General features: G+C 54.4%; 1 protein-coding gene across 7 annotated transcripts in view; it reads right to left on the reverse strand.

The window, feature by feature from the left end:
• Positions 1-3,737: 3,737 nt before the first annotated feature.
• The window catches only part of DCLK2 (doublecortin like kinase 2), a 189,806-nt gene continuing 180,800 nt past the window's right edge, over positions 3,738-12,743 (reverse strand). For 4 of the 7 annotated variants that reach the window (XM_061384025.1, XM_061384024.1, XM_061384023.1 and 1 more), the window contains 4 exons: positions 11,712-11,808; positions 10,924-11,004; positions 9,750-9,866; positions 3,738-4,870 (listed from right to left, as the gene is read on the reverse strand). In XM_061384025.1, coding sequence (XP_061240009.1) covers positions 4,685-4,870; positions 9,750-9,866; positions 10,924-11,004; positions 11,712-11,808 — 481 coding nt within the window. In that variant the 3' untranslated portion in view covers positions 3,738-4,684. Of the gene's footprint in view, positions 7,236-9,749; positions 9,867-10,923; positions 11,005-11,711; positions 11,809-12,743 lie in introns of all 7 variants that reach the window. The other 3 variants (XR_009730241.1, XM_061384027.1, XM_061384026.1) reach the window with 3 other exon arrangements.

Raw genomic sequence — 12,743 nt, forward strand, 5'->3', positions numbered from 1 at the left:
TTCACACCTCAGGTTTGGATCAGTACCCTCACCTGCTGGCTGAAATCCATCCATCCCGTTTAAAACAGCGGAGAAGCCCACCCACTTATCTTGGACAAAGGAGATGAGAATATAAGGTGGAGAAAGGACAGCCTCTTCAGTAAGTGGTGCTGGGAAAACAGGACAGCTCCATGGAAGAGAATGAAATTAGAACACTTCCTAACACCACACACAAAAACAAACAAAGTGGATTAAAGACCTAAATGTAAGGCCACACACTATAGAAACTCCTATAGGAAACAAAGGCAGAACACTCTTCAACATAAATTGCAGCAAGATCCTTTTTGACCCACCTCCTCGAGTAATGAAAATAAAAACAAAAATAAACAAATGGGATGTAATTTAACCTAAGAACTTTTACACAGCAAAGGAACCATAAACAAGACAAAAAGAAAACCCTCATAATGGGAGAAAATATTTGCCAATGAAGTAACTGACAAAGTTAACCCCCTAAATATACAAGCACCTCAATATCAAAACACACACACACACAACCCAATCAAAAAATGGGCAGAAGACCTAAATAGAAATTTCTCCAGAGTACATACAGATGGCTAAGAAACACACGGGAAAATGCTCAATACCACTAATTGTTAGAGAAATGCAAATCAAAACTACAATGAGGTATCACTTCACAGAAGTCAGAATGGCCATCTCTAGGATGTGGAAAAAGGGAACCCTCTTGCACAGTTGGTAAGAATGTATATTGATACAGCCGCTATGGAGAACAGTATGGAGGTCCGTTAAAAAACTAAAAATAGAACCAGAAATCCCACTACTGGGCATAAATCCTGAGAAAACCACAATGCACAAAGAATCGGGTATCCCAATATTCACTGCAGCACTTCACAACAGTGAGGCCAGGGAAGCAACCGAGAACAGATAAACGGATGAAGATGTGGCGCTTATATACAGTGGACTATTACTCAGCCATAGAAAGTAATAAAATTGAGTAACTGTAGTGATGTGGACGGACCTAGAGAGTCCTACATAGTGAAGTCAGAAAGAGAAAAGCAATATATATTAAGCATATATATTTAATCAAGAAAAATGGGGCAAACTAACCTATCTGCAGGACAGAAATGGAGACGCAGATGCAGAGAGTGGACGCGTGGGCACCGGCAGGAGGAAGCGGGGGCTGGGGTGATTTGAGAGGGCAGTGCTGACGCATGCGCCCTGCCACGTGTAACACGGCCAGCGGGAGGAAGTCCGCACAGCACAGGGGGCTCAGTGCGGCGTCCGAGCCGACCCGGAGGGAGGGGGCTCCCGTCTGCCTACAACAGCCGGCTCATCTCAGCGCACAGCAGAAACTGAACAAGGTTGTAAAGGAACTATACTCCAATAAGCACATTTAGAACAGTGAATAAGGAGTCTCTCCATTGTTATTCACATCGCATGCAAAACTAAACAGGAAAACTGAGCGCCCAGGCTTTCTTTAGAGCCGGTCTGTCCATTGTGGCAGGTGGGGGGGCACGAGGCTGTTAAATGTTTGAAACGTGTGTGGTCCAGCCTGGGATGTGCTGTCCGTGTCAGTACACACCAGGCATCAAAGACTTAGTACAGAGAAATAAGGGAAAACATCCCAATGACTTGCTGTTGATTACATGTTGAAATACTTTGCATATATTTAGATATATTTGGCTAAACTATGCTTTAAAATTTATTTCACCTGTTCCTTTTTTTTTTTTTTTAATGTGGTATCCGATAAATGATGTGGCTTACACTGTATTTCCACTGGATGGCCAACTGCTCTGGAGGCCCTCATCCGGGACAGCATCACTGCCCAGCGCTCTCTCTCCCAGTGTGGTTTATCTGTTTGGGTCTGTTCTCAGTGTCTCCTGATCCTCATTTCACAATCTCATTCATGCAGGAATTCTGGGGGCAGTGATGCCAAATGCTTCCAATCCGTATATTCCATATACTTTCATCCCATGGCACCCTTTCTGAGCAAAGGAAAGTGCTCATTGCTTGGGCCTGTCTCTTGGCAACCCCATGGACTTGTAGCCTGCCAATCTCCTCTGTCTATAGAATTCTCCAAGCAAGACGACTGGAGGGAGTTGCCATTCCCTTCTCCAGGGGATCTTCCTGACTCAAGAGGAGAGGCAGACTCAGGCTTATCCATGGCTGAGCCCAGCAGGCGCCCCCCAGTGATGTCAGCAGGTCACCGCTTCCCTCGCTTTACCTTCTGTAGCCAAGATCCGCCTGCTGGAATAAGGGACTGACTATAACCCAAGCCCATGCCTCTCTCACTGTGCAGGAGCAGAGGAACCCAACAGTTGGGCAGCTGCATTTAGTTTGGATCCTGAGACCAGCACAAGGTTTCAGTCAATGTCTGCGGAATGTGCGGGCAAAGGAACAACCTGCTGGTGCTGGCGGAGCCCTTCCTTGGCCGCTGGCGCCCAGGCCTCCACTTATAACTTCGCGCTCTGTCTCCTGCCAGGTCTGTGACCCTGGTGTGTCACCCATTCTAGGCTGGTCCCTTTACCACCACTCACCGCTCTGGGTGTTTGTGGGATGAAGGTATTTACTGAAGAGCTGCTCAGTCACTGCGAGGCCATGCCACCACTCTGGACTCAGGCAACTCCTGTCCCCAGGCGATCGAGTGTGGCACAGAGTGTGGGAGCACATGCTGGACAGAGGGGCTCGTCCTCTCACCTGCGACTGGCACTGCCCTGGCCACTTACTTTAAGTCTTTGGCAAATGTCTTTGAACCTTGCAGTTCAAGCAGTGGGGTCAAGTTTCTGGCACTAACAGCCTCGCTCTGTCATTCCTCCATTTTCATTTTTCTCCTCTGTTACATTAGCACTTCGCGTCCATTCCATACTCACCCAGTCGTGTGTGACTCTCTGCCGCCCCATGGGCTGTGGCCCACCAGGCTCTTCATCCATGGGACTTTTCAGGCAAGAATACTGGAGTGGATTGCCATTTCCAACTCCAGGCAATCTTCCCAACCCAAGGATTGAACCTGTGTCTCCCGCATTGACAGGCAGAGTCTTTACCACCTGGGAAGTCCCTCTTCACTTTCATTAACAATCTTGCTCTTTAGTGAGGAAAGCAACAGAATGTTCTGGACCTGCCCATCACCACCCTCCTCTTGAAGCCTGCATCCCCTGACGCCCGTCTGCATTCTGTCACCCGCCTCTGGTTTGGCTCAGCCCAGGGAGGAATCATCACACAGCAATGGGGACAAAGAGATCCAAAGCTGAAGAGATGACTTCAAGCCGTGGAGCTGTACGGACTTGAGAAGCTGGGGACAGAGCAGTTCCAGGCTAAGCCCAAGCAAGTAGTTGTCATCAGAGAACAGAAATCAAGGGCCAAAATACACTGAAAAAAGCAGAGACAAGTGATGGCACAGTCTCTGAAAGAGACAGAAACAGAGAAACAACAATGGCGGCCCCGACTCCCCGTTTCCTGGAAGCCTGACCTTCCGATCCCTGGTTCCATCAGAGTCCTGTGTTGTACACCAATAATCCCTGTCGGCTTTGGAGCCTTGGCTGTGTGTTTTTGCACCTGTGATCAAATATACCTGCATCCAGGGCACCTCCATGTGTTCTTCCCGAGCACCTCTCCTCCCAGTCATGCCCCCAACACAAAAGCAAACGTTGGAACCTTCCAGAACCCGGCCCTGGCGGGCGTCACTTTAACCACACACTGCAATGCAAACAAACAGCCACACAGGAACCTCTGGCCACCCTGACTACTTCTCGAGAAGGAAGAGTTTATTGGATACACTTGTAGGGGGCAAAAGTCTAACAGTGAGAAGGAACTACAGGCTCACCCCTTTAGAAGATGAGCAGGGAAAACAAATACACTGATTATGTACAATCATTAAAAACAGCAGGGTGGTGGAAAAAAGGAAAAACTGCCAGCAGCCTTCCAGAAGGTTAGTAACAGAGGACGTCTGCAGGCACCTTCCTGCCCAGTCCCAACCGGGCCCGCGCGTCCTGGGGTTGTCCCCGCCGCCGATGAGAAGCGGATGGAACAGGGAGACTGGGGGGCTCCGAGGGGCTCACGTCGGTCCTGCTGTGCCCGCAGTGGGACCTGGAGAAGGAAGCCCCGCCGGCGCACAGGCACCTGCCTCTCCTCGAAAATCCCCAAGGACAACGTCCCGGGCATCTCCCGATACAGACGTGGGAAGAGCTGAGGAAATGCACGTCGTGGAGGAAGCAGCGGCCTTTCCGGGGGCCTATGCCCAAGTCCAGACCCGGGGTCCTCTGACGTGAGCCCCGCGCCCCGCACCTGCGAGACCCCGAAATGGGCTGAGCGCTGGGACCAGGGGGTCCACCGGGGGCCCAGGACTTCCGCTGGAAGCCAGTCCCCAAGCCCCGGCATCAGAGGAAGGGTGCCCACGAAGGGTCAGATACAGTTCTGAGCTGTTTTAAAGAGAGAGAAAAAGGAGCCCTCCGAGTTTTCTTAAATAGAGACCTTGGTTCAGCCGAAGCGTTTCTATAAAAATGCGCTGGATGCCGGATCGAAGTTGCACAGTCTCCTGGCGATGCGGTCCAACGTCCACTGAACTGAAAAGGCGGAACATTTAAAGCCACCGCTCCGAGGACCGTCCCCGAAGCCGACGCTTAACGGGCCCCTCCAGGCCCCGGAGGCGCCCGGCCGGGCGGCGGCGTGCGGAGCTGCGCCGGGCAGCGGGTCAGTCGCGGTGGCGGCGCCACGTCCCCGCCCGCTCGCTGCCCGGGGCCGGGGCGGGAGGGCCGGGGTGCGGGGGCGGCTCCGGGGGCGCGGCGGGCGCCGGGGCGGCGGGCTCCAGGCCGGGCCGGCCGCCCTCGGCGCCAAGCTTGCTGCCGAAGATCTGGCCCTCCTTATCTAGAGCCGTGTTCTGGGGAGAGAGCAGGAGACGAAGACTCGTGAGCCCGCCGCCTGAGCCCGGCACCGCGAGCGAGCAGGGCACGCCGAGCATGCAGGGCGGGAGCAGGAGAGGAGAAGTAACGCCCGCGGCCCAACGGCGCCCCCCGGTCGGCCCAGTAGTCCCGCCATCCCTCACCGCGGCCTCTGCTCCTACGACCCGGCCGGAGCCTCTGGGATCTGAGCCCAGAAGCGTCCTGGACAAGAAGCAAACCGCAGGGGAATGCAAGGCACCTGACTGCTGACTTCTCTAAAGAAGGTTCCTCAACAGGAGATTGGAAAGATTAAGTCATGTCACCCATAATACCTAACCCCCGCCCCGCCCCGAAACCACCGCCGCACTGGCGACCGGTAATCTATGAAAAGCCTGGGAATGTGGGGTGTAACAACATCACCCATCTTTCCACCCTCCAGCATCTCCTCCCTGGCCTTCTCTTCCTGTGGGGTGTCTTCACACCCCCAAGGGTTGTGACCAGCTCCCCCTGGTGGCTCAGACGGTTAAAAAAAACAAAAAAATCTGCCTGTAATGCAGGAGACCAGGGTTCAATCCCTGGGTAGGGAAGATCCCCAGGAGAAGGGCATTGCAATCCACTCCAGTGTTATTGCCTGGAGAATTCCATGGACGGAGGAGCCTACTGGGCGACAGTCCATGGGATCACGAAGAGTAAGAGATGACTGAGCGACTAACACTCTCACTTTCCCCTGCTCCAGGGGCACAGATGTCCCCTTGTTCTCTGACACTAGCCTGGAGCTGGGAACTGGCCTGCCTGCCTCTTCCTCGGTCCGGTACGAGGACTGCTGCTCGGCCAGGGAGGCCAGGCCAGGCGCCCTCTCATCGGGTTTTCCAAACGCGGGGCTCTGTCAGTTCTCAGCACCTTTAGCTGTTTAGCTGAAAGGCGTGTAGACCAGAAGTCCTTTTCTTGTCGTCTAACCACTTTGATGGGGAACGGAACCATCCGGTTCTTCCAGGACTCCAGGAGCGGAAAAAAGTGCCTGGAGAAAATGCGAACAAATGGGGCTTCCTAGGCCTTGGGCGGCTGGCTGCCTGCGGGGCCCTTGGGGCAGACTGGAAGACAGGTGTTCTCCACAGGCCCTTCCTGAACATCAGTGATTGCCAAGGGCACTTTCCGTTTCCTGGAGAAGAGGTAACTGGGGAAAAGCCAAATCAGAAACTCAGCTCTGCGCCTCAAGAAGTTTCGGAGCGCCGAGTGTGAGCAGAGGCCAGGCCACCCCTCAGGGAAAACACAGAACTCGCAGAGAGGCTTCTTCCGCCGTTTTCCACCCAAAAGCCTCCCCTGGGCCGAAGACACCAACATCCCCACGGTTATTTCTCCTCTTCTCTTCCCGATGAGAACATGAACGTGTGCAGTGGGAGGAAGCAGAGCGGTGCGGTTAGTACATACCGTCGCCTTGGGCCTAGCCAGAGGGAAGCAATGCAGGCGGCGGGAGAGGCGAGAGGAGCGGGAGAGAAGCGGGGACAGAAACTGGACTTACTTTCAACAGAAGCAACACAGTCGGAACAGTTTTGTCTAACTTAAATTAAGCCCCGATCCTTCCCAGCGTCCCCCTGAAAGGAGCACAGTCCCCCGAGTGAGGAAGCACTCCTTTTGAATCCATCCTTTCTCAAGTCAGCTACGAGGCTACAAAATGCAGCCACCAGGGGTTTCTTATCACTAATTCCCTTTTCACCACGAGATGGCCTCTCCTGGGCGAGGCCCGAGCCCGCTCTGCAGGTGCAGGGCCTTTCCTTAAGCCTCTCAGGACAAGTCAGGGCGAATACAAGAGCAATCGGAACCCGCAGGCCCAACTTAAACCAAAACCCTACCCTCTAGCATTCTCCTATCCCAAAGCCTAGCTGACTGCACACTGTTTTACGGAGGACAGTGCCTCCTTGCAAACGCACTTGCAGAAAGAACCAAAGCCTTCGCAAAGGCGCCCATCTTAACGCTGTAGTCCACTAAAAGATACACATTTGCACCTCAGTGAAAGACAACCTTTAGCAGGAGGGTGACTGGGGTCCTCCGCCCGTGCCCTCACCAGCTTTTGGTCTGGGAAGCAAGGTGTATGTGGCAAGCTGAAGAGTTCTAAGTAAAGTTTTCACGGGTGTGTTTGGCCAAAATGGGTGTCAGTAGGTACAGGAGACCCGCACCCGTGAGAAGCCGAGAGCTGGACGCTGTTGTCAGAGTCTGAGAGAAGCATGCAGACAAGAGGGGCTGAGAATTAGAGGCCGCTTTGAGGAAGCACAGCACGTGAATACCAGAACGCTGCTCCGGGGTCCCCAGAGTCTCAGCGGGGTACACAGTGAAACTCTGAAGTGCCTCTCAAACTGTCAAGTCAAACTGTCAAACAAAACGCAGACACAGCATCAGCTTCACTTGCTCACCGTTACCTACCATTCCTGTCCTACCGTTTCCTCACCGGAGCCCCAGGCTCCCATTCTGGGGGTTCTAGGAGAACCAAACCCAACCAGAGGGTCCCGCCTCAGGACACTGATACACTGTCTGTATCAGCAGGAAACCACCTGAGCCTTACATGCCCAGATATGAGAACAGGTACATACCAGAAGAGCTGTGTGTGAATCAGGATTTTTAAGAAAACATTTGAAACTGTTCCCAAGGGCAGGACACACAGACACACAGTAATGGTGAAGGTGGTGAAGGTGGTGGTGGTCAGGGGTGGGGGGTGGGGCAGATGACTGATGACTCAGAAGCGTTGCAAGCTGCCCGGACACAATCATGCCCGGCCAGGCCTCTGTCGGGTGAGGATGGATGCCCTCCCCATGGAGGCCCACATGGGACAAGCCAGATTCCCAGGCTGGCTTTCTGGCCGTGGAGAACTGGTCCCTCCGGAGACAAGTGTTCCTGGCTCCCCCATGGGTTTTGGATCTCATGGGTCAGCCAGCACCTCCCCAGAGCTAAGGAGCTGCAGAGTTATGTGGGGACCGGGGGGTGAGATGGAGCCCCGCCAACATGCCCGACAAGACACTTAATACACACGTGAACACACAATGCTCACAATCACTGCTAGACTCACAAATAATAAAGCAGTGTTCATTCAAGCAAACGTCCTGTTAAAGGTCAGGAGTTTGATACTGAATGCTTGAACTTCATCAGCAAATGGAAAAAAGCCATTTGTAAACCCCAAGACATAGGTTCTGAGAGGGCCTGGATTATCCTCATCCAGAACAGAGCCTGTACTGGGCCAAAAGGCAAAGGGGCCAATCGCTCCAGACCTTAGTGGGTCACAGGCCCCGCGTCTGGGCCGTGAGTCAACAGGTGACCCAGGGGGGAAGCTCTCGTGAGCTCTGGGTGAATCCTATAAAGCTTCTTCCTCTAGGAGACCAGGAAGCTTAATTCACGTGTGGTTATTAAAGTGTGCTAACTCATAAGGTTTTTTATTACATGGTGAGTGTGGCAATTTTTGATGCTTCAAGTTTTTCTAGATTTCCCCAGGAGCTGCCTGGCAGCATGGCTGGCGGCAGGGCTGTGACTCGAGCCCAGGCAGCAATGACTCACTGAGAAGGTTCTCCTGCCGTGGCTTGGGCAGGGCGGCTCTCCTCGCAGGGTCTCAGCTGCCCCTCTGTGACAGCTCCCACTGCCTCAGGCTTTTGGCAGGACACTACTGAGATCCCGGGAAAACCACAGCTCAAGAGGCCTTCCCGCTCGTCTGACTCAGAGCTGCCGGGGGGCCTGCAGCCTGGCAGGGGAGGAGGAAAGGGGTCCCCAGGATGGAGAACGGGTCCCCCACCCCGGGACAGAGCAGTGGGCTTCCCCCCGGCTCCCACCTGCACCCAGGCCTCCAAGGGAAGGATCAGACGTGCAACGAGCTGTGAGAGTAAGTGACTGTTCCCTGCCAGTCGGGGAGGAAATCAGCCTTTCCAGAGGGGGAGGTCCGTCCTGAGGCCAGAGTGATGGAGCGGAGGGATGGCCAGCCCGTCACCCGCTGTCCGGCTGTGGGTCCCCACCTCCAGAGAAAGCCTGCCTCTCCCCGGGAAGGCAGCTCCCTGCTGCTCCCTGGTCCTATGAGCAGTGGGGGCAGCAGGGGGCCCCACGGGGGCCAGCTTCACGGCTCACAGGAGCGAGGACCCAGGTCTGGACAGCTGGTGGGAGGGCTGCTGGCCACACTTCTGACTCACTTTTATCTTTTCTGCCATCTTCTCCAGCTCCCTGACCCACTTTCACGTTACTTCACGTACTTTAATGCCGTTTTCCATTTGCTGTGTTTATGGATTTAGGTAAGCTGCCTCAAAAACATTTTAGAAGGAAGATCTGACAAAATATGGGGATCTGTGTTACTAACTTCTCATTAAATTTTACCAACCCTGAAAAACCCAGTTTTTTTTTTCATTCTTCTGAACTTTTAAAAATCACAAAATACTCATTTTGTAAAAAGTGGAATTTGCTTAACTCTAGCCGTTTCTTATCCCCAGTCCCAAAGAATCATTCACAGCTCAAATAATCTATTTGTGAAGCCCTGAGTAGTCAGGGAGTCGTTGCCTTTGGCTGCAAGTCCCGCCTGGCTGGGGAGCCCTCTCTAGGGGGGAAAGCAGAGCTGGGACAGACGCCACAGCCCAGGGCCCACGGAGCCCAGAAGAGGAGGGGACCCGGGCCCAGGGCCCTGCAGTCTGGCCTGGCTGGAACCTGCACACCCCCTGATCCCAGGACCCGCAGACTGGGAGCTGGCCACACGGTGCCCTTCATATGCCAGTCCATTCTTGTCGTGGAGGGAGGAGCCGGAAGGCACCAGGGCCATGAGAGGGGAGCACGGGGCCGCTGACTCTGCAGGGTTCACCGTCAGCTGAGCAGTCAGGCCGCACCTGCAGCTGCCCAAGGGCGGCCACACGCCCTACTTACCATGATAACGGAGACCCCGGTGGTCGTGCTGTTCTGTTTGGGGAGCGCGTTATTAAAGTGCTGTTTGAGTTTACCTGTTACTTCAGCTTGCATATTATTCTCCTGGGAGGCGTCATCCTATAGAAAAGAATCAAAGACACAGATTTTGAGTCTCGGGTCCATGCTGTCTCTTCCTCAGCAGTCACACACCATCCATCGCTCCCACCGTCTCTTCCTACTGGGCCGTCTGAGCCGTGAGATCAGGGGAACCATGTAAGTCAAGTAACTGAAAATAACGCCTGCTATTGGGCGGTCCCCTACCCCCAGAGGGACCCTCTGCCATGCACCTCCCTCCTGAGGTCTGGAGTGGGCTGAGGAGAGGGCAGAAGGACCTTCTGCAGGGCTCAGAGACCGTCCTCCACAGCACAAATGCCATCTAATTTAGTACAGGTCCTGCCCATGGAAACATCAAAATTATCATTTTAGTCCAGAATGCAGGTAGTGTCTAGTCTTTATCACTCAATAAAAAAATGTGGCCTCTCAGCTACTTGGTCCAAGAACCAAGTCACATAACACGACCAGAGAGTCTGAATGGAGTTGTCAGAATGTGGGGGACAGAGCCTGGGTGGCCAAGGTGCACGGGGCACCCTGAAGTCAGCAAAAGCCCTTGAGTTAATGCCACTGCCCCAGGCTCCCAGGACTGAGGGGACCCAGACTCCCCTGGTGTGAACTGTTTCACCCGGGCCCCGAGGCACTGCCCACACTCAGAGGACTCTCCGAACATCACACATCCTCCACTCGGCTCCCGCCTGCCCCACCGGGAGCAGGAGTGCTCCCGTGACCACGTGCCAGGAAGGCAGAGATCAGGCTCTGACACAGGCTCATCTCTGGGCAAGCTCTGAAGACTCTCAAACTCCAGGATGACAGGAAGAGGCCCTCAGAGAGCATCCTGGCCAATCCCCGCACCTCACAGGCGAGGACACCACGGCCTGCAGAGGTTGTGATGAGCCCGGCCACTCACAGAGGGAGCCTGGCGCCAGCTGTGTCCGGCCAGAGAGCAGGCTGCATGCTGCTTGCTCATTACGGAAAAGGACGCTCAATCCGCCACAGGACGTGGACCCAGAACTCGGTCTGCACCACAGCCCAGGCGAGGAGGACACAGAGACATCGGTTCCCTGGGGACGTGGGTACTTACGGACACCCAGGGGTGACTCAGGATCTGTCCTGCTGTGCACCTCGCTTCAACATTGACCTGAAGCATCTGACTGATTAATTCCTGGGAAGAAAGAGAGGAGAGGACAGAGGGGACAGAAGTGGGGTGACTAACGACAGACAGGAACCGTGAGTTTGCACCGAGTGCCTCAGGGGACAGCCAGCACCACAGCTCGGTATTTGGACGCAGAAGCGATCACAGGGCCACCTCCCCAGGCATGGCCGCCGCGTCAGCAGCACCGAGACGAGAGGTCTCGCCCGAGTCCACACAAACCACGGCGTCCCCTCCTACGGGCTCTGGCCACCGCCGTCATCCACAGCCCGGTGCTGCGGAGCTGCCCCTTCTGGCAACGCCACAGGCCACATGGGGCCTCGCCTGCAGGCCGAGGGGGGCTATGACACAGCTCTCGGACAAATGAAGGGACACACAGGGAGGCCTTAGAGAAGCGTCTGTAAGCCCTAAGGGGGTGGCCTCGGCACACTGGGAAGACAGCCAGGCCGGCTTTCAGAATCCGGCAAAGTATTTCAGGCACCACGCTGCGGAGTGAGCCACATGACCAGACAGACCCGGAGCTCAACAGGAAGAGCGGCGACAGCCCCCCGGGACAGGCGAGGGCCCCTCAACACGACGACAGCCCCTCGGGACAGGCGAGGGCCCCTCAACACGACAACAGCCCACAGGCGAGGGCCCCTCGATGTGCCACCATCCTCTGGGACAGGCGAGGGCCCCTCAACACACCACCGCCCCCAGAGCCAGGCCAGGATGGGTACCTTGGCCGAGTCTGTGATGTTGTCCCAGTAGGGGGCTGGGAACTCCAGCTTCCCGGCCAAGATCTGGTCGAAGAGATCTTCCTGGAGGTTGTTCTCACTGAGTCAGTGACAGAGAAACAGAAGAGTCAGCGTCACCATTCGGCTTTGTAATAAAAAGCTCACGGGGACGGGGGACAGGGCAGCCCAGTGTCTCTGGCGTGGGCATTTCACAGGTTGGCTGTGCCTCTCAATGGCGCTTGGGATGACACACTCTCCCTTCTAGGTGATGAACCAAGGAACACTTCCAGGGGCCTGGGAATCAGCGACAGAGGGGAGGAGGGCGGAGAAAGGAGGAGCAGGGCAGAGAGAGAGAGGAGCAGAGATGCAAGAACGCTGTTTGGTGGGCACCAGGTTTCAGCGTGGGAAGACAAAGATGTTCTGGAGATGGGTGGTGGTGACACTTACCCAATGGTTTAAATGTATTTAATACCACTTAACACTTGAAATTGTACACTTACAAATGGTTCAAGGGATAGAGTTTATGTTACATGTATTTTTCCACAAAAAACAAAGACTTAAGAAAAAATGGAATCCACAAAAAACATTAAGTCCTCATTTAAAAAAAAAAGCAGCTCGGCATCTGCCCTCAGTCATTCATGGTATAATAATAAGTGGGGGAAGCGGCAAACCTGAGTCAGATCTCCTTGTCCTTCCCCCTTCTCCTTTCCCAACAGAACAGCCAAAGATCAGTGAAGCAGCCAACCCATGGGAAAGCTATAAGGAGTTCAGAATCTGGATAAACATTCACAGCGGAACATGCTCCCCACTGAACCCTTTCACTGAAGCTCAGTGTGAGAGCAAAAGCCCATCATCTGAGGACACCCCCTAGAACTGCAGGGTTGGAGGCCCCCTAGGTGGGCACCCCTCCCTGCCTGCCTCTCTCAGAGTTGCACCTGTGCACAGGTATCTAAAGAGTAAAAGATGACCTGATTTTTGATGGACAGTGCCAGGGAAATGCAGAAATACTGCTGGGAAAAACTCAGGAAACTGGAC

Source organism: Bos javanicus, chromosome 17 (assembly GCF_032452875.1).
Source record: "Bos javanicus breed banteng chromosome 17, ARS-OSU_banteng_1.0, whole genome shotgun sequence".
NCBI lineage: Eukaryota > Metazoa > Chordata > Mammalia > Artiodactyla > Bovidae > Bos > Bos javanicus.